At 38.7% G+C, this 27,794-nt stretch overlaps 1 protein-coding gene across 8 annotated transcripts in view; it reads left to right on the forward strand.

The window, feature by feature from the left end:
• The window catches only part of tfeb (transcription factor EB), a 62,735-nt gene that overhangs the window by 22,632 nt on the left and 12,309 nt on the right, over positions 1–27,794 (forward strand). For 2 of the 8 annotated variants that reach the window (XM_034685017.1, XM_034684991.1), the window contains exons 2-5: positions 19,559–19,663; positions 21,598–21,783; positions 24,383–24,481; positions 27,382–27,570. In XM_034685017.1, the coding sequence (XP_034540908.1) occupies positions 19,634–19,663; positions 21,598–21,783; positions 24,383–24,481; positions 27,382–27,570 (504 nt within the window). In that variant the 5' untranslated portion in view covers positions 19,559–19,633. Of the gene's footprint in view, positions 1–2,541; positions 2,890–5,166; positions 5,259–15,395; positions 15,502–19,558; positions 19,664–21,597; positions 21,784–24,382; positions 24,482–27,381; positions 27,571–27,794 lie in introns of those variants that run through there. The other 6 variants (XM_034685025.1, XM_034685008.1, XM_034685033.1 and 3 more) reach the window with 6 other exon arrangements.

The raw sequence follows: 27,794 nt of genomic DNA on the forward strand, positions 1-27,794 counted from the left end.
TTAAAGTAAATAAATAAGTAAATAAATAAATAAAGTAGAATAAAAGTGACTAAATTTGAAATAGATCCATCCATCCATCAATCCATTATCTTGACCGCCTATCCCGTTAGGGGTCACGGGGGGCTGGAGCCTATCCCAGCTGGCTTCGGGCGGAAGGCAGGGTACTCCCTGGACAGGTAGCCAACCTATCACAGGGCTAACACAGAGAGACAGACAACCATTCATGCACACACTCACACCTACGGGGCAATTTAGAGTGATCAATCAACCTGAGCATGTTTTTGGATTGTGGGAGGAAGCCGGAGAACATGCAAACTCCAGACAGAAAGGCACCCGCCCGGCCGGGGATTCAAACCAGGAACCTTCTAGCTGTGAGGCAACAGCGCTACCCACTGCACCACCGTGCAGCACCATTTGAAATAGATAATAAATAAATAAATAAATAAATAGATAAAACTGTTAAGAATAAAAATAAAACTTAGTTAAAAACAAGACTCAAAAGGTAGGTCTTGAGTTTGCCTTTAAAAATATTTATGCTCTGGGCAGCCCTCAGATCCTCAGGCAGGGTGTTCCACAGGCGTGGGCCGTGATAATAAAAAGCTGCCTCACCGTGGATCTTAGTTTTTACATTTGGTACAATTAAAAGTCCACTACCTGAAGACCTGAGGGCTCTCACTGGGTCATATCATAAAAGCAAATCTGATAAATAAGAAGGGCCAAGACCATTAAGAGATTTAAAAACCAATAAAATAATCTTAAAATCTATTCTAAAAAATACTGGTTTCGAGCAAAATGGCTTTGAACAGGATTGCATGCTTTTAATGAACAGTATGTGAATGCTTTACTGCTGATTGAGGACAAAAGTGTTAAACCCAAGCGGCAACCTCCGGTCTCAAACTATGAAGCCCATCTGGAAGTGTTATAAACTGCAATTCATTAAGAATCCGCTTTAAGGCTGACTGCAGAAACACCAGAAACTACATAGACACCAATTCAAAAAAGATTAACATTACAAGTTTGCCCAAATAAGGACATGACTGACTAGACTCCCAGACGGGAACACATAGCTGTTGGCTAGGAGGCTCAAACTCCGCCTCTTTACATCACACTGGCTACGTTTACATGAGACTTTTAATTCCTCTTTAATTCAGAATTAAAATTAAATCCTCTTTAAAAAGATTAAAAATGACCTTGTAAACACCTAATTCTGAATGAAAATGATCATTCTGAATTAAACTTAAATCTGAAGTGTCTGGTTTATTCTGATTTGAAAACTGAATTGAATAATTCCTCGATCATGTATACGTTCATTCAGCTTTAAATTAATTCCGGTCGTTCTGCTCATGCTCGTTCCCTTGTCCTGTCGTGATGGCGCACATATTCCAGGCTGAGGTAGAGCAGCCGTTGCACTAACCGTTGGCTTCGATTCGCCAAAGTCCGGTCTTCCTCCTCCCTTCTCCGGTCCTCTATCTCTCTTCTCCTCCTCAGCTGACGAAAGTGAAGCAGTATGTTTGTTTCCAGCTGCTTATTTAAAACTAGAATCAAAATCAAAGTGAATATTGTACTTATTGTGTGGTCTTCCATGTTGTAACTGAAAATAGAAGAAGCAGGAACTGGAGTCTGTTTTCTTCTGGTAGATGTAAATACGTCACGCCCGCCCCTGTCCAATCAGAACCCTTCTCAACCCCCAGACCTTAAGCGGAATAAAGAAGATTAAACGTGTTTTCCATGTAAACCTCAATTTGGAATTAATATTTCCATGTAAACACGAAGGAGAATACTTTAATTCTGAATTATTTAATTCTAAATAATTAATTCTGAATTAAAAAACATCATGTAACCGTGACCACTCTGCCTGGTTGAGTTCAGCATTTCCAATATGGCTGCCGCCGTCAAATGGCTTCAAAGCAAAGTCACGTCCACATTTGATGCAGTCTATGGTTAAACAATGTGCAGATTGACAGTAAAAGGACCTTTATTTGCACGCTGGAGCACATGTAATGACACTGATAAGTAAAGTGTGATAAAATCATCCTTCTTAACTAAAAACAGAACATCAAATAATGACTTTATATTTTGTTGCTGCAGTACCTGAGAGTGTTTTTTAAAAAACATCACAGTTTCTTGTTTTAAACAGTGTAATCTCTTAAAAATACTGTGACCACAACTCTTACTAAACTGTTTCAAATTGATTAGTTCAGGTTTGAGATTACAAATACTGACTTGACCCAGTTTGTCAGTGATAGGAAATATATAGTCATTATTAGTATGATATTCAGCTTAGCATGCATGTTTGTGTGCAGCATTGGGAGCGCCGTCAAAGAAATAAATATGCTGATTCACTGTCATACAGCTCTGAAAACATACACAGTGACCCTTCAGCAAGAAAAGAGGAATTGCTTTTAAAGTTTATGGGTGTCTATGCACGCACATGTGTAGGTGTTGCTATATGCAAATGTTGCACACAGCCTCAGGAAGGAGGCTGGACTGAGGGAGGAGTTTAACATGAGACCAAAACAGAGAGGGAGATAAGTTCAAGACACAGGGCTCTCGTTGTTGTTCCACCAGACTACGACATTCAGCCTTATTTAGGGGAAGAGCAGAGGAGTGGGTTGAGGAGGGGGAATAGGAAGCAGCTGAGCTGGTAGTTAAGAGAAGGGGAGGAAGGTGACTAATAGGGACTGTCACACAGCCTACTGTAGCTCTGCCGGTGGAAGGAGGAGTGGCGTTACAGCCAGTGAACCGGCATATGAATGCACCCGTTTGTAGAGCCCAGCCAGCAAACAAGAGTCTGTGCCTGACTGTCAGTGAGTGTTTGCTTTAACACGTGGACAAGCGGATTTCTCCTGGATACAGTATGTGGTCTTTGGGATAGCTGGAGAGTTGCTGGTAAGTTTAATACACACATGATACAGCGCTACATGTACCAGCATCATTGTTTTGGATGAGACACTGTCATCAGAGCTCTGATCTTGCAGATTTACTGTATTTAGTACAATGTTTGTAGTAAAATGTCTTCTTAAACTCCAACAAATGCAGTACAGCAAGAGAGGCGAGATTGATTACACTGTGGTTGACCGGTTGTGGATTGCATCTTGTCCTTTCAGACACAGAAATAGCATCAAGCGTCATCACTGTATTGTTCAGTAATGTAATGATTGTTTGTTATGTGCAGCTAAGTGATCTCATACAGCCAGAGAGATGGCACTGATTGTGTGGCAGGGGTACAATGAAACCCACTTTTGTTTAACACTGTTCTAATGGAAAAAATCAAAAAGTATCAGTTGAAGAAACACAATATTCTAAACTGAAGCTGGAGCAGTGGGAGATCTATGAGGTGCTGCTGCTCCTTTGAAAAGTTCTCACTTCACCTGCACAGCAACAGGTTGACTTTAAGTCTCCTGATCTTTAAATACCGCTGAGTACATAACGTCTGTGTCAGCCACATGGTCTTGTATGTGTCTTAACCAACTTGGCTATACACAGTAGCCTTATTGACTTCATAATATCACGGACTTAACTTTTGATTTTGAAGTATTATGTCTAAACCAGGGTTTTCTGTCAAACATCACAAGGAAAGATTGAACTCTAGAAACTGTGAGGACAAACATCTTTCGCTCCTTCCCTGGGCTTCCAGTAAAGGAAGTTGCTTCACCACTGACAAACCTTGGAGTTGTGAAAACTGATGCAGGGAAAGGAGAAGTGATGCATTGTGGTTATAGTTGATGATGTTGGTCTATTGTCTTTCCTGTATCTTGTTGTGTCATGCTGTGATTGCAAATGACAGAAAGTGTGTTGGTATTTTTGATAACCAGTTGTTGTCTTTACCTCACTGGTTTCACATCACTCCCTTCATTGTGATTGGTAGAGCAGGGACACCTCAGTGAAGTAGTGCTGAACACCCAGATTCACTCCGGATGAGGGTCTTTCTTGGTCAGCTAAATATAGACAGTGTTTAGAAGGTGACAGGCGTTGTGATTCACACACAATGTTGAAGAGTTACTGTGATTCATTCATTCAGATGACCTTCAGGAAGTTGGTTACCGGGCAGAAAAGTTGCACTTACTCATCATAGATCATGACACAGCTGATAGTATACCTTTTGAATTTACCAAAAGTTTACAATCTAGGGACACTTGGCATTTTACAGAAGTTAGTATGCACCCCACTCTTAATGCTACACATGCAACATGTATAACAAGGGAAAAGGGGACAGTATTTTTAGCTTTTAAGCATTTAATTGAGTGCACAAGTCACTGGGACATTCTGTTTTACATTCATATTTTGGCTTTTATGACTTTATTATGAGGATAGGACAGTGGATTGAGTGGGAAACTGGGAGAGAGATTGGGGAGTGATATGGGATACTGTAGTTCATGGGGCATGCAATTTCACCACAGGGCCAAAACTGGCTTCTCACTGGGACATCCTTTCACCTCAACTTCTTTGCAATGTGAGGGTTATTTTAACCACATAATAGAATACCACAACTCATCTTGCAATCTTGAGAGGGCAGTGGCCAAGAACAAGAACTTAAAGAGCGGCAAATATTTACTTTATAACTGTAAAGGGAATCAAAGGTGTCCTGCTGCACATATGTAAGAAAGAAAGAAAGAAATGTACTTTATTAATCCCCAGGGGGGAAATTCAATTTTTTTGGACATGCTACACATATATACAATGCACACACATGCAGTGAACATGCTTAGGGAGAGATGTCAGAGTGAGGATACTGCCATCAACCAGTGCACCCTAAACAGTTGGGGGTTCGGTGCCTTGCTCAAGGGCACCTCGGCAGTGCCCAGGCAAGTGAACCAGCACCTCTCCAGCCACCAGTCCACTTGTAGAGTTCAGGCTTGAAACAACACCAAACATTGGACCTTCCTTACATAAATCACTGTGTTTGTCTCACCGTGATCTGCTGCTTTCCTTGATACCACAGTGTCAATGCTTCCTGCAAGTGCTGCTGTTGCACACCTGCTGCTGCTTCCCCCTCTGAAACACCCCCACTGCCTCTCCACTGCTTGCTTTAAAACATTTAGTCATTCATATGTCATCCATTTTTAACATCTTTGTTTCTATCTACATTTTTTCCCCTGTCTCTGTTTCTCTTTTTATTTCATCCTTCTCTTCTCCCCTCTCTGCTCCATGACCCCTCTCCTGCAGATTGCCATCCTCTCTCTCTCTCCAGCACCCAGGCATGTAGACAGCAGCATACGCAGTGTTTTCCTCCTTCTGCACTCTTTCCTCTCTAGCAGGTAATTAAGCATGTCATATGTCTATGTGTGTCTTTTTAATAGGGGTTAGGATATACCCAAGATACTTGGGTCACGATATGATAGTATCATGATATATCACGCTATCACAATATTGTGATATATTGTGATATTCTACACAGTAAACTAAGAAAAAATAGAGATGGTGTATATGTGAATCATACAATATTACTCCACATTGAAAGGACAAATTAGGTCAAAACTACTTGGTTGAAAACAACTTTTCCACTTTATTGTTTTTGAAATACTGAAGTTAAAATGTGAATTGTTACTTTTACAACACCATCGATATTAAGAGTTGAAATATCAATATCATATTGGAGGTCAAAGTAACTTGATATATTGCTGTATCAGTATTTTTTTCACACCTCTATCTTTTAAGTTTTAAGTTATCCTGTAGAAATCCCCCAATTGACTGATTGTGCTGATGCTGTGCATCTACACAGCATGCCATATTGACTACAATACAATTTAAACAGGAACCTTATTATCCTAAAGTGACCTTATCCACTCTGTTGTGTAAACTGTAACTAAATCCTTGGTGTCTCTTTCTTGGAGTTAGAACAGAGCTGAGCTAGTAACAGAAGCGTTTCTATATCTAATGCAGCAGTTGGCCAAACTGCATACCAGTCCACAGTGTTGAAAGTGATCTGTGCGTTCGTCCATCCGGATACAGCTTTGTGTGTGTGTGTGTGTGTGTGTGTGCGCCTGTGTGTGTGTGTGTGCCACCAAAGAGAAAAGGGGGCAAGGACCCCATGCTTGCCATGCCAGCCCTGTCACACAATCCTACCAAACGCACTCTTGCCATGCATCAAGAATATCAATACTCTTGGTCTGTTTACATTTTGCAAAGGAGTCAACTTCTGACTGACGCCTAACACATAAGTAACACATGTAAACACTTATCCTTTACGTGCTTATCGACCTCTCAACCTGTAGACACACACACACACAAACACAAACACAATCGAAGACACAATCATACATATACACAAAAGAGAAAAGCGCACTAAAGCTCAGGGGAACAGGGTGTTCCTGAAAAGGAGAACAGAGAGCAGCAGGGGTTATTTTAGTCATTAGAGCGGGCAGACAGATAGCTTAATGCGGAAAGGGCGTGTGTGTGTGTGTGTGTGTGTGTGTGAGTGCACATGGTTTTGTGAACTGATGGAAAGCTGGTGAAGTGCACAGTTCTGTGTCACATTTGGAACCTTTACGGTAGTAACAAGACGTTGGACTATATCCTGATTAACCTAAGGCTTATTATTACTAAAGTTTCAAAAGGGATTACCGGTTTTTAAACAAATGCTGCAGAATTTTGAACACTTGCTGTGTTAGGTGAGATTGATCAGTATTTCTGTTGTGTTATTGTCTACATCAGAGGCTTGTCTGCAAACTCACTTTGTGCAGTAGGACTAACCTTGAGGGCTTTTTCTACTTCTGCTGGCTGCGCAAAACTGCCAGGATCCTATTACAGTGACAAAAAAAATATTTTTGTTACTTAATCTGCATTCTTTTCTACCTCCTGTTTCAAAATGTATTGTCTTTATGTTGTTAGGCAGCTGTTACTGCAATACATGTGAGTGCACACGTGCTTTGTTGTGAGGGAGCATCTGTGTGCACATGTAAGTACACACCCGACTGTTGGCTGTGAAAAAAAGGCCTTTCTTGGCCTTGCACACTCAGCTCTAAAAATACACACTCCACAAATTAACACCATGTCTTTGAGCACAGGTGCCCCACACTGCCCCCAAGTGTGTGCATTTGTGTGTGTGTGTGTGTGTGTGTGTGTGTGTGTGTGTGTTGCACAAAAAAAACCATAAGCATATTTAGTGTAGCCTTTATGTTGTTCACCTCTGTGTATTGTGAGCATACAGTTGGCATATATGTTCGTGACTAATCTGTGGCACAATCCAGAGGTGACCCCTGACCCAGGCTTCCTCCGCTCTGCATCCTCCCACTGGCTGTCAGTGTTTGAAGTGAAGGGTCTGTGACGTTACAGCATCAGACACAATGGCCGCTGTGTGCTTTCACTGCGTCACAGATGCCTGCTTACCCCAGTGGATGCCAGGCAATGGGAAGGCCCATGTGGGAGATCATGCTGCCTGGTAGAAGTGTGTCACCATATGATATCAGGAAGTGATATCCTGTATAGTGTGTGTGTGTGTGTGTGCATATGTATTGCATCATGTGTATATTATATGTCATGGCTTAATCACTGTTAGAAGCAGTACATACTCCACACGTGCTGGAAATGATGAGAGTTATGTAAACAGTACATTTAATGTCAGATGCAGTTTCATTCTGAAGGGCTGAGTGGTTTTATATAGCTATTCAAATAAATATTTACTAACAAACTGCCTGATATCTTTACATATTAGGGATAAATATTTTAAGTATTTTCTGTGATCGATTTTTGGAAATGTTAACGATCAATTATCAATTAAACAAGTAAAAAAAACGTATTATTCTTATGTCAAAAACAAGGCCAAATGTGTTTTTTTTCCCCTTACATTAGGCCTACATTTTCTTCAGCAACAAAATGCATATAACCGCCGGTGTTAAATACAGTTACATGTTTAACACTGATTATCAACTATCAGGCTCATAGAAATATTCTCCACGGACATTTTTATTTTATTTTATTTTATTTTATTCTATGTTATTTTATTTTAATTTATTTTATGTTAATTTATTTTATTTTATTCTATTTTATTTTATTCTATTTTATTTTATTCTATATTATTTTAAAATATTTTATTTTAAGTTATTTTATTTTATTCTATTCTATTTTATTTTAATATATTTTATTTTAAGTTATTTTATTTTATTCTATTTGATTTTATTTAATTATATTTTATTCTATTTTATTTTTATTTATTTTATTTTTATTTATTTTATTTTAATTTATTTTATTTTATTCTATTTTATTTTAATATATTTTATTTTAAGTTTTATTTTATTCTATTTTATTTTATTTAATTTTATTTTATTCTATTTTATTTAATTCTAATTTATTTCATTCTAATTTATTTTATTCTAATTTATTCTATATTATTTTATTCTATTTTATTTTATTCTATTTTATTTTATTCTATTTTATTTTAAGTTATTTTATTTTATTCTATTTCATTCTATTCTTTTTTTTTTCAATGTAAGGAATTGTTTTTGATTTTTTTTCTAGTACACTTGCTGGAACTTCATCAGAGGAGACACTGTTAATAACATAGGGACTGTCCACAGGGAGTCTATTAAATCTGAGATAACTTTCTCCTCAACATAAGTTAACATTGAAATAAAAACATTCATCTACAGACCTATTGCAGGTGTAATGTTCACAAATACAACTGTTAAAAACAGCTTCTCCAAACAGAAGAAACAAATGTTCAGATCTTTACATGTATAAAATACAACTCAATTCCTCCTCCGTTTTTCATTCCCTGCACACATGTGTGCTAACAAGGAGCTTAGGAGGGAGGCATGCTAGTTGTAGGCTGTCTTAATAAACACAAAGGTCGGTTTTACTCCCCACGTCTGCAGATTTGAAGATCTAGTGGATGATTTTTATTTATCATGGAAAAAGTGCTAGCGCTAGTTAGCATAGCCACATAGCTACATGTTGGTAGCTGTGTACCAAGACACATGTCGACATACTGACAAATAAAACAACAAGAAACACAAAATCTGTGACCAATGGTTCAGAAAGGTCCTGCAGCAGGCGCCTCTCCATCAGGATCAGATTCTGGATCAGATTCAGAGAGTTGAAGAGCCGAGGCCACATCAACTTCCTGAGGGGGCGTGGTCAGAGAGCTCATTCTCATTTAAAGGCACAGACACAGAAAACAGCCTGTTCTGAGCAGGGCTGAAAAAGAGGGGTTTACAGGCAGACCAAAATCTGATTTCAAAGTGTTTTTTTGAGCAATAAACTTTAAAGACATGTTTTGGGGACCTCTTAGACCAATATGTGTTGATGAAAAAGAGCGTAATATGTCACCTTTAAGATAGACGCTATTGTCTCTTTAAAAGTGCGACATGGCTTATGTTGACATTGCAGTTTCAAAGCATGTTGAATCTTTTTTTCCCTAGGTGCTTTTCACATTCTGTATTTAATGCATTTATATACTCCAATTTGTATAGATTACCATTTACTGTAACAGGAGAAGTGTTTTTGTATTCTTATTATTATTTTGGGGTTTTTTTTGGGGGGGGGGGCGGGAGTTGTTTTGTTTAAAACTGGGTTATTTTGGTTCAAAATTCACTAAATCACGTGGCAGAAATGACACCGTCTGCAGAAACCGTAGCCTAGCTTGTGTTCCATTTCTCCCTGCAGTTTCTCATCACTGTGGACGAGCTGAGCAGCATCTGTTCTGGCCCCTACATTTACTAGTGATTTAAAACTCATACAACCCCACTTCAAAAAGAACTGAAATACCCCTTTAAAACAAAGATAAGTGAAAGATTAACATTTCAGTTATATTGACATTTTGGAAAACTTTATTTACTGTAGAAAACTTTAAGGAGCTATTTATTTATTCAAGTTTTCATTGAACTTTATAAGACATGCTGCTGAGCCTGGGAGCTCCCTGCACTTTGTGTTAGAATTTTAAAACAAAGATGTCTATTGTCTAAGATAAAGAAAAAACCTTTAGCATGTTGCAAATCTGAAAAGCTGTTTCTTAAACATATGCTTAAAGGCATTTAAACAAAGTTAAGTGTTGGAGTTTGTATTATTCAAAATTTTGACGCCAATATTTCCCCTTTTACTGCAAATTAATATCAGCTCCAAATATTGGTTATCGGCCTCCTTGACTACTAATAAGCGGTACCATATCGGTCTAATCCATGTAAACCACTTCTTAACTTTTTAACTCATAAGTGATGCTAAAGAAGCAGTTTCTCTATCAGCTTCGCCGTTGTTTACTTCCGCTTTCCAAAACCAGAAATCCAGTGACGTCTGGCCCAGCGTACTGCAACACAGATCCAACAGAACAGTCAGACTACAGACTAAATTCAAACACAGTATGTAGTAGGCAGTACATACTCCCTACTACATTAGTAGGGAGTATGTAGCAGGCTGTTTTGAAAACAGCCCGTGTCTATCCTTAAACTACCTCAGCAAGAAGGCAAAGGCCCTCCTGTGGCACACCATTCTACCACTGTGTATGTGTCAGGGTTCCCACGGGTCCTGGAAAACCTGGAAAACCTGGAAAACCTGGAAAACAGTTGACCAGTTTCCCAGCCCTGGAAAACACCTGGAAAATGGGAGAAAAAGTCAAATTGTCCTGGAAAATTATTCCAACATGACTGCATGCGACCTGACAAGGTTAAAAAAAAAACACATCCCCATTCAACATTTGTGGCCATTTTTGTCATTCAGTTCTATTTAGGTCAATTTAAGCACTGATCCTCTGATTATTATTATTATTATTATTATTATTATTATTTATTTATTCCAGTAAGGCAGCTTCCAGATTCCTTTGCTGGCTCTTTTGTTTTTTACTTAGCTCATTTAATATTTTTTGAAGGAAGAGAAAGCTGAGATGAGAGTTGGCCATCATTGTTACTTGGTTGCACTAATAAAGTGCTGTACATCTGTGGTTGCATTGTTCTATAATTAATTTGCCATAACTTTTAAGCATGTAAGAGATGATTTCATGGATAGCCATAGACTGCACGTCTTTCAATGTAGACTTCCACTGAGAGGAACATATTAGACCATTTAGGAACTAAATTAGGAACTCAATTTAGACTGTCACACCATCATCACTGAAAATGTCCTGGAAAATGATCTGTGGAAAAAAGTGGGAACCCTGATGTGTTTCTCTTTCAAGCTCCTTGAAAGAGAAAGCAATCGCCACTATTGCTTCAGAAGGACTCGCCTCTGAAGCTCAAGGCCTCAGTAGCAGGTGTGACAGAAAGCCCAGCAGCAGCCTCAGGAATTGTGTTTGTAATAAGTTGTGAGGCATTTCCTCCTGCGATGAGCACATCACTTCTTGAGCACTCTGTTGTTATGGTAGTCCGTTTTTCGCCTTGTTGTTCTGCTCTGGTACATGTGTGAGTTGGAACGTGTGTGTGTGTGTGTTTCAATGCGCTCTCTGCATGGGTGTTTGTTTTTCGTGCGTTCTGTCCAATGGGCACAAAGCGGGCAGTGTGTGCCCCCTCGGGCGCTGAAATGTACACTTCGTACAACAGGCGGCTTCAGTCCTCAATAGGAGCTGCCCTTCTTATTGTACCTCACGCACAATGAGCTTTTCTCTCCCTCTCTGTCTTTCTCTCTTTAGCACCATATACAGACAGTGTTTCTGATGAGAGACTGGAGGAGGCAGAGGCTGATTGGTTGTTTTAGTCCCTGATTTCCCTGTCGCTGCTTTTCTGTATCAAGTTGTCTCTCCAAACAAAAAATAAAATCAGCAGAGTAGAAATCTGGTGTTTCATTTTGGTGATTTGTCTCACCTTTTTGTGAGGCAGCAGACGGGCTCAGTCATGCAGGGGATGAACACAAGTCATAACAGAAGGGGAACTATCTGTGCGGGACTCCCCTCTGACTGTGTGCACGCACACATGTGATTGAGTGTGTATGTGAGATAGAAAATAGGAGGGGGTATTTCACTGGGTTTAATGGGTGTTCCCCATCTTCGTCCTGCTCACATGACCACCTAAGAACAACAAGACCACATGACTCCCACATGACCTCTCCACCATTATGGAGGAAGTACCTCTCAATACACCCTGCTTTTAAGGGGACATTAGGAGGGGCCTGAGAGCATTGATGCAGACTTCCTTCATCCCAGAGCCCTCCTTTAAACATGAGAATAGATGTGTTGGAACCTTAAGGGTGGGGTCAGACCTAAACAGAGTGTGTCTTAATGTTTTTCCTGGTTAGCTGTGTTGGCACTTTAAGGCCTAGTTTTAATCCAAGCACAGGCTAACATGCTAAGTGTCTTGTTTTAGAGTCACATGTAATCCTGTTTTGCTGTTACTGTGACTCATCTGTGACACCTGATTACACTTCTCATTATTTTTACTAAATAATAATATTAGAAAGAACAATTAGAAAAGGTTTCTGGAACAGATTTTAATTTGGAATCAAAATTAGAGACAATTTTATGATCCCTGATCTATCAATAAATAGACCAAGAAACTGGTAACTTGTTTTTATCACTAGGTATCATCTCATGAAACTTAAATATAGATATTGTTGTTGTTGTTGTTGTTTTTTAAAGATATATTTTTGGGCTTTTTTGCCTTTATGATAGGACAGCTGAAGAGAGACAGGAAGCGTGGGGAGTAGAGAGTGGGGGAAGACATGCAGTGGATGGTGGACCACTGCGACGTGGAGTATAGCCTCGCCCTCTATACATGGGACGCTTAGACCACTAGGCCACCAGCGCCCCAATATAGTGATTGTTTTTAAAGAACATACATTTGTTGCAGATTTGTATTCAGTCTTTAAAAGATGTGATAACTAGACCTATATTTTCTTGTATGTAGGGGGGTGTTTAATTTAAAAATGTCCAAATAATGAATCACAACATTCAGTATAGCTGTATCTTTGAACATGTCAGGATTTTGCATTGCTTGTTGATTGGAGATACATCTATGGAGCCAAAATGATGACTTTAATGTTTGGTATTGAAAATAAAATTTGGCATTGAAAACACACCCTGAAACTGAAAAAAGAAACATTGGCATTTTAGCACTTGTATTGTAAAAAATTGTAAATGCATCAAAACAGGTATTGGCATTGAAAACCTTTTCACTGAAGTTAAAATCACAGACATCAAATGTTATATTATTTTATTTCTAGAACAATGCATTTTAATATTTTTTTGAATGACAAATTAATTGATATCACTATTTTTCAATGACATTTTTTTTTCTACATTCAAAAACTGCATTCAAAAAAAGAAAAACGTCATTGAAAAAAAAAAAAAAATAATAATAATTTATTTGTAGAGCACTTTTCAAAACCAGGTTACAAAGTGCTTTACATGGGCAGCAAAATAAAACAGGCAGATCATAAAAGCACACAAGTCAAGATAAAGAAATAAAACACATTTTAAAAGACATTAAATTCCCCTAAAGGAATAAAATTATTTAAAATATATTTCTGAGGACGGTTAAAATAAAATAAAGTCAAATAAAATTCAGATAAAATCCAGGAAGGCTCTGCAATAAAAGTATGTTTTAAGAAGGGATTTAAAAGAGCTCACTGACTCAGCAGACCTGATCTCCTCGGGCAGAAGGTTCCAGAGTGTTGGACCCCTCACTGCAAACGCTCTGTCCCCTTTTGATTTCATTTTAGTGTTTGGAATGAACAGTAAACCTCTGCCTGAGGATCTCAATGTACATGTCGGCTCATAGGGTATTAAAAGGTCTGCTATTTAGCTCGGCGCAAGACCATGCAGGGCTTTAAAAGTAATCAGTAAACCCTGGCAGCTGAGTTCTGTACAGTCTGGAGACGACTAAGGGATTTGTTGTGCAGGCTGCTAAAAAGACTGTTAATCTGTTATTGAAAAATAAGTGACATCAAATACATATAATATGATTGTCATTCAAAAACATATGAGAATGCAAAAGTTTCTAGAAATTAAAGAATATAACATTTGATGTTTGTAATTTTAACTTCAGTGAAATGTTTTCAATGCCAATACCTGTTTTGATGCAGTTGCAATTTTTTACAATACAAGTCTTATAATGCCAATGTTTCTTTTTTCAGTTTCAGGGTGTTTCATGTGATGTTTGTGTTGTATGTAAATGTAGTAAAAACAGACCATGTGGCTTTCAATGTCTAGAAATGTTTTTATACATAAAGACCTAAACAAATGAAACATGTTTCAATTTCTAACACACAAAAACACTTAAAATGTGTTTAACAACAGGTTTGACAGCCATTTTTACACTCCTTAAAAAGAGATGAACCAAGACCATGGCAGTATTGAGTCCAGTGTTATCATTCTGTGATCAAACAGGAGCTTGTGCTATAACAGTCCTTTTTTAATTACATGCATTATGTTGGTGCTTTTCTGATTTCATAGGACTCAACTGCTTTAAAAACCCACTCAGATGTATATGTAGCCAAAAATAATGACTTTAATGTTTGGTATTGAAAATAAAATTTGGCATTGAAAACACACCCTGAAACTGAAAAAAAGAAACATTGGCTTTTTAACACTTGTATTGTAAAACATTGTAAAGGCATCAAAACTGGTATTGGCATTGGAAACGTTTCACTGAAGTTGAATGACAATCATATTTTATTTATTTGATGTCACTTTTTTTTCCAATTACAGATAATTTTTCGATGATGTTTTTCTTTTTTTGAATGCAGTTTTTGAATAAAGCAAAATGTCAGTGAAAAAAAAATCTGTCATTGAAAAACTAGTGACATCAAATACATATAATATGATTGTCATTCAAAAACATATGAGAATGCAAAAGTTTCTAGAAATTAAAGAATATAACATTTGATGTCTGTGATTTTAACTTCAGTGAAATGTTTTCAATGCCAATACCTGTTTTGATGCAGTTGCAATTTTTTACAATACAAATCTTATAATGCCAATGTTTCTTTTTTCAGTTTCAGGGTGTTTCATGTGATGTTTGTGTTTTATATAAATGTAGTAAAAACAGACCATGTGGCTTTCAATGTCTAGACGTCACGTAATGTTTTTATACATAAAGACGTCAACAAATGAAACATGTTTCAATTTCTAACACACAAAAACACTTAAAATGTGTTTAACAACAGGTTTGACAGCCATTTTTACACTCCTTAAAAAGAGATGAACCAAGACCATGGCAGTATTAAGTCCAGTGTTATCATTCTGTGATCAAACAGGAGCTTGTGCTGTAACTAGGGATGACCACAATTAATCGATTATCGATTAATTGATTGTTAAGAAATGACTCGAAACACACTTTTTTATTATCAATTTTCCGTCACGTGGAACAAACATCATGTGGTCTCATATTACACTCATCTATCAGGGAGGTGTTTTAAGTTTAAAGCATGTTTAGATGTGAATCAGCTGTTAAAGGTGTTGCGCACAGCGGAGACGCTCAGCTGGGGGCTGCGGCTGTGCGTCATGTCTCCACGTGCGCTTTTTTTAAAAGAGGATCAATACAAAACTGTTGCCAACAACAACACGGACACAAAGGTTCATAACTCTAAACAGGACATTTCCCACTTTTGGATATGAAGGCAACAGACAGGTGGGGAATTCAGGTACGCTATGTTTGTAGAGCAGAAACATCAGAGCCGTCTGAGCTTTTCTTCAGCGGGACTGATTCTGACCCGGTTGCGCTCCCGGCTGACACCTGACCGAATACACATGATTATTTTTCTGAATGAGAACGAGTAGACAGAAAACTGGACTCTGAGTCTTAAGTACTTTTCTGTTAGTATTATGAGCCTTCACTTTATAAGATTATGTCCGCGGAGAATATTTTAATGAGCCTGATCGTTGATATTCTGCGTGTCAAACATGTACCAGTATTCAATCCCGTTAGTTATATGCATTTTGTTGCTGTAGAAAATATAATTTAGGGGGAAAACAACATATTTGGCATTGTTTTTGACGTAAGAATAATATTTTTTTTTTTATCAATTAATCGATAATTGATCGTTAACATTTCCAAAAATCGATCACGGAAAATACTTAAAATGTACATCCCTAGCTGTAACAGTCCTTTTTTTAAATTACATGCATTATGTTGGTGCTTTTCTGATTTCATAGAACTCAAATGCTTTAAAACCCCACTCAGATGTATATGGAGCAAAAAATAATGACTTTAATGTTTGGTATTGAAAATAAAATTTGGCATTGAAACCATTTGAATGACAGATTTTTTTGTTTTTCTAGATACAAAAACTGCAAAAAAAGAAAAACGTCAGGGAACAAAAAATCTGTCATTGAAAAAAAAGTGACATCATATAAATTTAATATGATTGTCATTCAAAAAAATATTAGAATGCAAAAGTTTCTAGAAATTAAAGAATATAAAAAAAATATAAAATATAAAAAATATGATTGTCATTCAACTTCAGTGAAACGTTTTCAATGCCAATACCTGTTTTGATGCCGTTACAATATTTTACAATACAACTGTTAAAATGCCAATGTTTATTTTTTCAGTTTCAGGGTGTGGTGACATCAAATAAATACAGTATGATTGTCATTCAAAAAAAATAGTAGAATGCAAAAGTTTCCAGATATTAAATAATATAACATTTGATGTCTGTGATTTTAACTTCAGTGAAATGTTTTCAATGCCAATACCTGTTTTGATGCTGTTACAATTTTTTACAATACAAGTGTTATAATGCCAATGTTTCTTTTTTCAGTTTCAGGGTGTTTTCAATGCCAAATTTTATTCTCAATTCCAAACATTGAAGTCATCATTTTGACTCCATTTACAGTTGTGCTCATAAGTTTAGATACTCTGGCAGAATGTATTGTTTCTTGGGTAGTTTCTGTTGTCTTTATGATATAAAAAGAGTAAACACAGTTGTTTGATAAAAAAAAATTGCTTCCCCCAACCACTAACCGTGAGTGAAAAAAAAAGGGCCAAAAAGAAAATCACAAATTCTGCCAGGGTATGTAAACTTATGAGCACAACTGTACATCTGAGTGGGGTTTTAAAGCATTTGAGTACTATGAAATCAGAAAAGCACCAACATAATGCATGTAATTAACTGTGCTGTAACATGACTGTTACAGCACAAGCTCCTGTTTGATCACAGAATGATAACACTGGACTTAATACTGCCATGGTCTTGGTTCATCTCTTTTTAAGGAGTGTAAAAATGGCTGTCAAACCTGTTGTTAAACACGTTTTAAACAAGTGTTTTTGTGCGTGTTGGAAATTGAAACATGTTTCATTTGTTGAGGTCTTTATGTATAAAAACATTACGTGATGTCTAGAAATTGAAAGCCACATGGTCTGTTTTTACCCCATTTATATACAACACAAACATCACATGAGCACACTACACATGCTTTAGACAACCTGATCTTTTCTCCAGGCAGTTATCTGAGGCCTCAGACAGAAAGAAAGAGACACTGTAATGAATGCTCTGAGGCACTTCCACTTAATAAATAGGATTAGAGGTCTGACAACCTGCCTTTAAACTTCTTGTAGAAAGTTGACTGGTTGCTGTTGCCTCAGTATTCACATAAAGTGCATGAGAGTGAAAGATAAGTGATCAATCTGTCTTGCCCTGTGGTGCATTAAGATAAAGCTTTCAGGCATACCTGAAGGAGGATTGGCAGCAGTGTGTAGATCTATAGTCTCTGAACTGACAAAGACTGATGAGGTTTTGTAAACAGCTTTGAAATACGCTTGTTGGCTGTCTAACCTGACGTAAGAACCTTTGTTATCTCTGTGCAGGCAATGGTAGGTCAAGGATGTATTCTAGCTTGCTTGAGAACCCACAGTTGTGTCATGTTTGACATGAGTTTAAGTTATGTCTGTGATTGTTATCTTTAATATTAGAAAGGGACAAAGCAGAACATGAAACCTGAACAATCAAGAGCAGCTTAACACCAAGTCCCAGCTGATGTCTATGAAAGTGTATCACAACACTGCACACTTCCCTTTTTCCTTGTATGTGTGTCACAGATGCATTTGTGCTCTTATTGTAGGGGAGAACGTGGTTGGTTGTCACACTTTTTACTGTTTTGATGATTGCTCATCATCAAAACATCTTTCAATAGTCATTCCTACATTAAATTGAAGCTTAAGGTGTTGGCTTGAAATGTGTATCCCTTTCATTTTCCAACTCATTGTAACAAAGAGGCAATTAACTATCAAAGACACTCTGACACATTGTGACAACCAACCCCATCACGGGGATGGTTGTCACACACTATGGGGTTGGTTGTCACACACTATGGGGTTGGTTGTCACACACTATGGGGTTGGTTGTCACACACTATGGGGTTGGTTGTCACACACTATTGGGGTTGGTTGTCACACACTATGGGGTTGGTTGTCACACACTATGGGGTTGGTTGTCACACACTATGGGGTTGGTTGTCACACACTATGGGGTTGGTTGTCACACACTATTGGGGTTGGTTGTCACACACTATGGGGTTGGTCGTCACACACTATGGGGTTGGTTGTCACACACTATGGGGTTGGTTGTCACACACTATGGGGTTGGTTGTTACACACTATGGGGTTGGTTGTTACACACTATGGGGTTGGTTGTTACACACTATGGGGTTGGTTGTCACACACTATGGGGTTGGTTGTTACACACTATGGGGTTGGTTGTCACACACTATGGGGATGGTTGTCACAATGGTATTTTAATGGGAAAAATCTTTTAAAAAGGCAAGAAGGCAGAACTAAATTTGAAAGTTTAATTGCACTGACAAGTGATAAGCCTACATAACTTAATGCATTTTAACATAAAATGATCAAGGAACATGAACAGGAAACACATCTTTAGGCCAGCCTATATAACAACATAAAGAACAAAACAAATAGGCCGAACAATAATGGCCGACTCAACTAGGCTACATGCAGTCACTGTCTGAGTTACAGCGATGGCAAATGTAGGGTCTGCGCACTCCAACTCATTTCACCATGCATGATTTTGCCAACATAGGGGTTGGTTGTTACATGTGACAACCAACCCCAAAGAGAATGTGACGACCAACCCCAACTGGAATTTTTTCTGCTAGCATCAAGGCTAACAGCCATCTAACAACTAGTTAGCTAGCTAATAAAAATGTAAACTATAGCTTTCCCCTCACACTTTGTAAGGGTAACACTTGTTTTGTTATAAACCCATCGTTTAATAGCCGAGAAGAAAAATACTGAGGAGCTGAATATTTACAATTTGACATGAAAAACACAAAAAGTCCTCTCACCTCAAGTTCAGCTGTCTTACTCCAGAGAAGACTATGTAGGTGAGCTCTGATCCTAATTCTGGAAATGTCCATACCCCAATTTGAGAGACAGTGTCCTCTGGTATAGAGATATAAAGAGTGTGCCAACCAACCCGTGTGACAACCAACCCGTTCTCCCCTATATTGTTTATTATTTATTGTCACATTGTTCCATAAACTTATACAAAGAAAGTTTGACAGTTTTGGTAGAAGTGTTTAAACAGCATCAATGTTTAATAGCAGCTCTTGTTTTGGACATTTTGCTTACCTCTACCCGTTGCTCTCTTAATCTCTATCATCCTTCTCTGTCTTTAAATTTTTTTTTTTCTTTTCGTTCCTCATGCCCAATTCTGACTTTCTCAAACATTTCATTCTCGACAGTATCCTACACCTCTCGGGCTGGACTGTGGTGCATTGACGTCGGCTCGCCCTCCCCTGCCCCCTCGCCCCCCAGCAATGGCCTCGCGCATTGGGCTGCGGATGCAGGTACTACATCCTCCACCATCCAACAGCACATAGAAGCCTTTGATAAGCTAAACTAGCTTCATATTCCGTAGCTCTGTTTGTAGTGTTGTGAAATGGATACTTGAAAGGAAGATCTTTAGCTCAATATTGATGCTTTTTTGGTGCATCATATTTTTGAAAGGGCCTACATGCAGCAAGCATTTTGCTACTGATAAATTTGACTATGCTTTTTTGCCAACACGACATTTGTGTATTTACTATACACACTAAGATATGTAAGTCACTATATGGTCTTCTTTTTTTTCTTCTTTTGTTGCATATTACCCAGTTTTATATTTTTACAGACAAGCAAGAACATATCATACAATGACAACCACTAGAGTCCAATCCAATGTGTTTTGAAATGTAAATAAGAAAACAGGAAGGATTCATGAATTAGAAAGAAGATATGATTCATAAAAAAAAAATAAAAATAAATAATAATAATAATAATAAGAAATAAAGAAATAAAATAAAATACAATAAATATATAGATAAATACAAAATTAAAAAAAATACATAAATAAACACAAATAAATAAATAAATAAATAAATGAATAAAATAAAATATTTTCTTACAAAAAAAAATCCTAAAAATGAACTTGTACAACTTGGCCTATGAAACATATATTACATTAGTCCTCAAGAGAAGGAATAGAATTTACAAATGACAAAAAATTATTTAAAATGATCTGAACAACCTCTAGAACTTTACTTAATTTTCTCTAAATAGAGGAAGGACATTAGGCAGTCCCTCCAGGAAGTTGCGATTTCGCGATCGCAACTATCAACGCAAATTCAACCAATCAGCGCGATTTTTTCGTGGCCCTGCAATTTTATACAATCACCGCAACTTTCCCGCAAATTTGACCAATTACATCAATCTCAGCCCCTGCACGTCATCGGTTTCGTCATCAATTTCACTTCCTTGGAACATAAACGTAAGTCTTCACTTGATCGGCACTTTTCATCAACAAAACACGCACAGAGAACGGGTGAAAAGAGAGGACAGCAGGCAGGACAAGTGACGTTGACAACGTTGTTATTTATAGATTGAGGGGCTCAGTGTTAACTTGGTCTCTACCTGCAGCAGGTGTGCTTTATGAACCAGCTCTCCTCACCTCCATGCATCTGTCTCATCTTCATTGATGATTTTTACCCCCAGGTGTGCGTTAGTGACAAAGACACAACCGGGGGACGTCTGTTTAATATTTGATGTTTGACGTTGTTGCCGTGGTTACCGTAAAAAGCTCTTCATCTACAGCTTGATTTATTCCAGTTTGGTGAAACATCAGACACATTCAGTAAGTTTTGATCAACTCCTAGTCATCAAAGATGCAGATTAATTTCAGAGTGCCGTGAACTGACTGTGCATCAGTCGCTGCGAGGTGCATTCAGGGACCGTCGTAAATGTGCAATACAGCCCTTTCATGGCATTTTTCTGTGAATCAAGAGAATCAAAATACAGTCAGTGGCCACATCAAGAATGTTTTCTAAAAACAACTGTAATTTAGCACATTTACTTGCCCCTGAGATGTTATTAGGGGGAAAAAGGCAAAAAAAAAATCGCAACTTTCACCGCAATTTTTTCAAAAAGATGTCGCAAATTCAGGCTTTTTGGGCCACAACAATCACAAAAAAATCCTGCGAAATCCTGGAGGGACTGATTAGGTCTTGTAGCCAGTAATTTTCAGATGGCGGTTTACGATCCTTCCATTGTAGAAGAATGCATCTGCAGGCAGAGGCAAAAGCACTGATATGTCACTATATGGTCTTCTACCAAGCTTTCAGCTCTTTGAATCTACTCCCAAAAATGCCAAAAAGAAGCCAAAAGCAGGATCACTCATTGAAGTAGTCAGTGTATAGGTCAGAATGCTTTCATGAGGATGTGTGTGTGACTGTGTGTTTGTGTCCAGCTGATGCGCGACCAGTTGCAGCAAGAGGAGCAGCGTGAGAGGCAGCAGCTTCAGCTTCAACAGCAGCAGCAGAATGCAGCCCTGCAGTACATGCAGCATCGTATGGCCGGGCCACCTGCACCCACCCCAGCCATCAGCACCCCTCAGCATTTCCAAAGCATGCAGGTTCCTGTGGAGATTCTCAAGGTCAGTGGAGCTGTGAAAAGGAGTATTTTCACTTTCAGCTTATGGGTTTCTAACTAATTTCCTACCAAATTATTAACACAGTTTGCCATTGAGTGATTTCCTCTGAGCTAAAGTAACACGTTTTGATTACTTACTTTTCCTTGTATGTCTCAAAAATCAAGAACGTAAAATGTTCAGTAAAATTGAAAAATGAGAAAATCCTCTACTATAAGAAAATAGAACAAGCAGATGTTTGGCCTTGTTGGTTTATAAAAACAAAGGACCTTTGAGTTAATAAGTGTACCACTTTTTCAGGTTGTTGATTGAATCATTTGGATCATGATCTATGGCTTGGTTAGAAGGAAATACTCACTCATGTTTTGGCAGGAGGGTCAAGATGAATTTGATATCCCCTCCACTTTGACTCACTTTTTAAGACATAGATGTACTGTGTGCAGTCTCTGAAAATCCCATAACTGGTGTATTAAAATCTCTGTGACCCTGTGTTTTCATTCAAACTTCTGGTCTGAATGAATATAAAAAGAACACTAAGCAAAGGTCTGAACAGATCTTTAGGGGATCGGCAAAAGTGACAAAAAGATGTTGGTTGGAGAAGTTTTTTTGCACAGCAGCAGTGCCTCACAGGGGGGAAATCTGGGACAGAGATCCAAGAAAGGAGGTTGACAGAAAAATGTGGTGGAGCAGCAAGCAGGTAGGCAGGCAGAGCGGGGAGTAAGACGAGGAGATAAGAGGAGGTTTGACATGTTGTTGCGATAGGACAGACAGGAGTGATGTAGATAGTCTGAGTCAGACAGGGACAGATAAAGCTGAAGTGACATTTTGCCTGATTCCTAAGATGCTTGTGTGTGTCCTTATCTGTGATGCTGTGTGTTTGTGCGTGCACGGTTTGTGCAACACTCCATTACGTGGATGCTAGTGTTGATTTATGGTTAACTGTAAATATGCATGTGTATGGATCCATTTTCTGCATGCACGGTTTACTCAGTGTGCATTCACGTGTGTGTGTGGGTGTTCAGAGTTGTCAGTGTCTTCTCCTTCCGTGGTGTAGATAAGATGAAATGTGTGTCCATCAGTCTCACTGGGCCTGTCAAACCTCCTGAGCTCTTTCTTTGGACTTCATCTGTACTGACAGAGCGAGGCCAATCAGTTTTGTTTGAATGTTTGTTCCTCTGGCTCATGAGACCCTGACACATGTAGAGCTGACAGCCAATCATGTTCATTCATCCAAAGTGAAAAGAGATGCTATAAAAAGCATATGCCAGAGTTGAATGGATGTGCTAAGATTTATGTCGTCAAAGTTTCCGGTTGATTTGATATAATCCTGCAATTGATTGTTGGTTTTAAAAAAACAAAGGTAGAGGGAGTGGGTGGGGCCGCAGGGGGCAGAGGAGTTTAGTATTTCCCTGGACTAATAGGGACCGGGCCTTCTCTCACTGAGCTTTGCTCTTTGATGTGAAGGAATAGGGTCAGCCTATTGCTCTGTGTGGCTACACCAGAGGATTTAGTGCTGCTTTAACCCTGCAGGCATCACTGCTGACTTCATGGACCTGTGTCAGTGGGCCGTCACATGTATTGGATTTGGAACACAAATTCAGTGTATTGTATGCTTTGTGTTAAAATGTGGGTTCAAACTTAGTCTGAATTAAATGTCAGTAAGCCTTTTTTGTAAGTGATGGTGCAGAAGTTGATTTCATTTCTTTACTGTTTCACTCTGGTTTGTATTTTCATGTGGCTCTCAAGTCGTGGCAAACAATGAACAATGCTAAAATCTATTGGCTTAGTTTAAAATAAGACTACAATAACAACATGCAATAGTTGCTGTCAAAAAAGGGGAAGAAGCAATGTTCTGTTTTTGCATGTACACTGCATGTCTTTTGCATTAATATCATGCCAGGTGTTATTCTTGGGAAAATTTGCATTGAAATTTGATATTAGAGCAAAATATGCAGCATCCCTCTAACTTGGAAGACCACACTTTTTGCTATTTTTTTTTAGTTCCCTGTAATCCAGATTTGACTAGGTTTATTGTGCCAAAAATAGCAGTCAAAATGTCATTTTTTACTATTTGAATTTTCATTGTGTGTGACGCATTTTCCTTTCATTGAATGAATTGTCATTTTTTTTGGATGCTATGCTTGTATCTCAAATCGCATCTTCAAGCCTTTGTTCACATACTCAAGCAAGAAATGAATCAATGCAATGTCCATGTTGGGTCAACAAAGGCAGCTACACAGTATTGAGTTTATTTATAGGGCACCTAAGTTCCTCCTTTCCTGGCTTCTCTCTTGTCCACAGAGAGTAGAGAACTAGATCTCCAAAATAGCTCACCTTAGAAATACAGATGTTTATGCTTGAATAGGGGAAGAGGAAGACTGCTTTTAGTATTGCTTGCCATATCCTGTGAATGATCTAGCTACGCTGCCCTCTCTGGTATCACTAAGCCTTTTTAAAGAGCCCATGTCTGAACTACTAGAATAATGTAATTGTAACTGTTTTGAAATGTGAAAAACTGAAAAAAGTACCTGCTAGAAATAAAAATGTCTGAAATAATGAATGTTTTTTAAAATCTACACATTGATTACTCTCCTCTATAATACAGGTTCAAACCCACCTGGAGAATCCTACAGACTACCACATCCGTCAGTCTCGGAAGCAGCAGGTGAAAGAATACCTGTCCACCACTTTTGCAACCAAGCAGGTATAAACTGAGAAGCCTTCATTCTGGATTGTGTATTTCTACTGTGTGCTTCTCACCAGATAAACTCCATGTATGTCTGTCTTTGTGTTGAACAGTCCACAAGGACTGCTGTAAGATTGTCTATGAAAATAATCCCATCACCTCTCTCAATTTCAATTCAATTCAATTTCCTTTATTGGCATGAACAAAGACATGTTGTTGCCAAAGCACATAAAATTCATACACATACATTACATATTATATTCATTACATATTTTATATGCATTAAAACAATGGTGTCACCCATACTTGACTTACTTGACTTAAGCCCTTTGGCTCTTGGGGGAGCATAGGTCATTTATGAACTTCTTCCAGCTGGTTCGGCGTTGAGTGATCTTCTCTGCTTCCTTCCAAGATGTTCCTTTCTCCTTGAGTTCTGCCTCGACAGACCTTTTCCAGCTGTTTTTGGGTCTTCCCGGCTTTCTTTTCCCCTGGGGGTTCCAGGTTAAGGCTTGCCTGGTTGTGTTGGAGGATGGTTTTCTCAAGGTGTGCCCGATCCAGCCCCATTTCCTGCGTCTTAGTTGTGTTTCTATTTGTTCTTGTTGTGTGGTTTGCCAGAGCTCTTCGTTTGTGATGGTGTTAGGCCAGTAGATTCCTAGGATGTGTCGTAAGCATCTGTTTATGAATGTTTGCAGATTGCTTGCTGTTGCTTTTGTGGTTCTCCATGTTTCCGCCCCATACAGTAGAACTGACTTGACGTTGGAGTTGAAGATGCGGAGTTTAATTTGCGTGGAGATGTGTTTGGAGTTCCATACTTGCCGTAATATTAAAAAAGCTGTTCTAGCTTTCCCTATTCTAGCTTGTATGTCTTTGTCGCTGCCTCCATCCCTCCCAACAATGCTTCCCAGGTATATGTATGTGTCCACCTCTTCTAGTGCCTCTCCATCCAGATTTATGGTGTTGTTTGTTTTGTGGTCTATATTTATCACCTTTGTTTTGCTTTTGTTGATGTGAAGTCCTGTAGTGGCTGCTGTTTTGGCAAGTTTTGTGAATTTGGTTTGCATTTGTGCTTGGGTGGTAGACAGGAGGACTATGTCATCTGCAAAATCTAGGTCTTCTAATTGAGACCACATTGTCCACTGAATGCCCAGGTTTTGCTCAGCTGTTGTAGTCTTCATAATCCAGTCGACTGCCAAGAGGAAGAGAAAAGGAGACAGTGTCACCCATACAGAATATCTCAATGTCCTCACTTGATGCGGTATGCTTATAAAACCTTCACCTAAAATCAGATATTATGGGATGGTGCGTCCCTCAGGCTGTGACAGGCAGACACATATTTAGCAGCCAGAGGAGCTGCTGACCCTTCCCCCAGGAGAACTGACACTTTCTCTTCTGGGGTTCATGTTGGGAAGTTTGGTACCATTTTAGTAATGTCCCTGTAGTGGGAATCTCTTAGAAAAGAGAACTTGCTACAGAGGAGGAGGAAGTGCATCTCAGTCTCTATGTCCCCTGTAGAGCAGTGAGCACATAGACGCTCCTCTCTGGGCACAGCCATGTCTGCCTGTGTCTCCCTGTCTCTACAGCTAGCTGGTGGTCACTCAGCCTGTATTTGGTCAGGATACATCTTTGTTCTGTATCTCTGACACTGCACAGATATTCAGATCATTTATAATCACGGTTTAGGGTCAAATAATAATTCATTCTACTTTGGGTCTTTGTTTGGTTTCTCCAGTGTTCTAAATACAGATCTTTGGAGTGCTTCATGATGAGTTTCATTTGGTTGTGTTTTGGATCAGTGCTGATTGGAGTCTGGCTGATTAGCTTCCTCACCAGCTGACTAAGGGGACAGTTTTCAGGGTTCAGTTCTTGGGGTTTTAGTGCTTTATGTTGAAGTGAGTCTTTTGGGCTTAAATTTAGATGTGTCCAAAATTGAATTGCCCGTTTAATAGTAATGGGTAACATCCCAGTTCTGCTCGGCAGGCGTTATTTGGAGTTTTTCTTTGAACATGGAGGATTCTTCTACAGAATTCAGTATGGAGAGCCTCTATTGGGTGTTTGTCCCATGAGCCATGCTCCAGTCTACTGAGGGGGCCTCAGATCTCACTTCCATACAGAGCTATAGGTACAATTACACTATCAAATAGTGCATTTATTTCCATGTTAAAATTTCCTGATGCAGATATGTTCAGACCAAGGTAAGTATAATTCTTTGTGTGTTTAATTTGAGTGTTATTCAGAGTAAAAATATATTTATTTTCAAGACATATGGGCTTTTTTTGAAAGATCATTATTTGTGTCTTCTGAAAATTGACCTCCAAGGCCCAGTTCTGGCAGTATTGTTCCAGGATGGTCAGGTTATGTTGGAGACCATCTCTGGTTGGAGATAACGGAATAAGGTCATCTGCATAAAGCAGGTATCTAACTTCTGTGTCTAAGAGTGTGAGGCCCGGAGCTGCTGAACCACCCAGCTGCTCTGCAAGTTCATTTATATACAGATTGAATAATGTGGGACTTAAACAGCATCCTTGCTTCACACCGCGCCCTTGAGTGAAATATTCTGTTCTTTGATTGTTGATTTTCACGGCACATTGGTTGTGCTCGTACATATATTTAATAAGATCATAAACCTTACCACCTATTCCACTTGGATTTTGGATTTTGAAGAAAAGTCCTTCATGCCAAATGGAATCGAAGGCTTTTTTAAAGTCAATGAAGCAAGCAAATATTTTTCCCCCCTTTTTTTGGTGGACATGTTGGCCAATTAAAGTGTGTAAGGTGTATATATGATCAGATGTTCGGTGATTTGGGAGAAAGCCAATTTGACATTTACTAAGAATATTTTTCTCTCTCTCTCTCTCTCTCTCTCTCTCTCTCTCTCTCCCCCTCTCTCTCTCTCTCTCTCTCTCTCTCTCTCTTTGCAGACGGTCAATGCAGTAGCAGGGCTGGTGCCCCCCACTTCTCCTGCAAACATGGGACCCACAGGTGGATCGGCATCTGCCCCCCCGCCCCTCCAATCTCCACACATGCGTACAGAGCAGCTCATGACTGGAAACAGTGCCCCCAACAGCCCCATGGCCATGCTCAACATCGGCTCCAGCCACGAGAAGGAGGTAGGCACCTGCAAGCGTGGGCAGACTGTGGCGTCATCATAAACTTTTAAACATCCTAGTTCTGTTATAAAGAAAAGTTAACAAGTTCAAACCTGGAAAAAAAATCATTTAAATACAACTTAATGATACTACTGTATAAAACTGAGGTTTAAAAAACGCCCCTAGAGTTACATTATCTCCACATTTTATGAAAGCATCATAATGATTTAATTGCTCTTTTGTAG

Source organism: Notolabrus celidotus, chromosome 1 (assembly GCF_009762535.1).
Source record: "Notolabrus celidotus isolate fNotCel1 chromosome 1, fNotCel1.pri, whole genome shotgun sequence".
Lineage (NCBI taxonomy): Eukaryota > Metazoa > Chordata > Actinopteri > Labriformes > Labridae > Notolabrus > Notolabrus celidotus.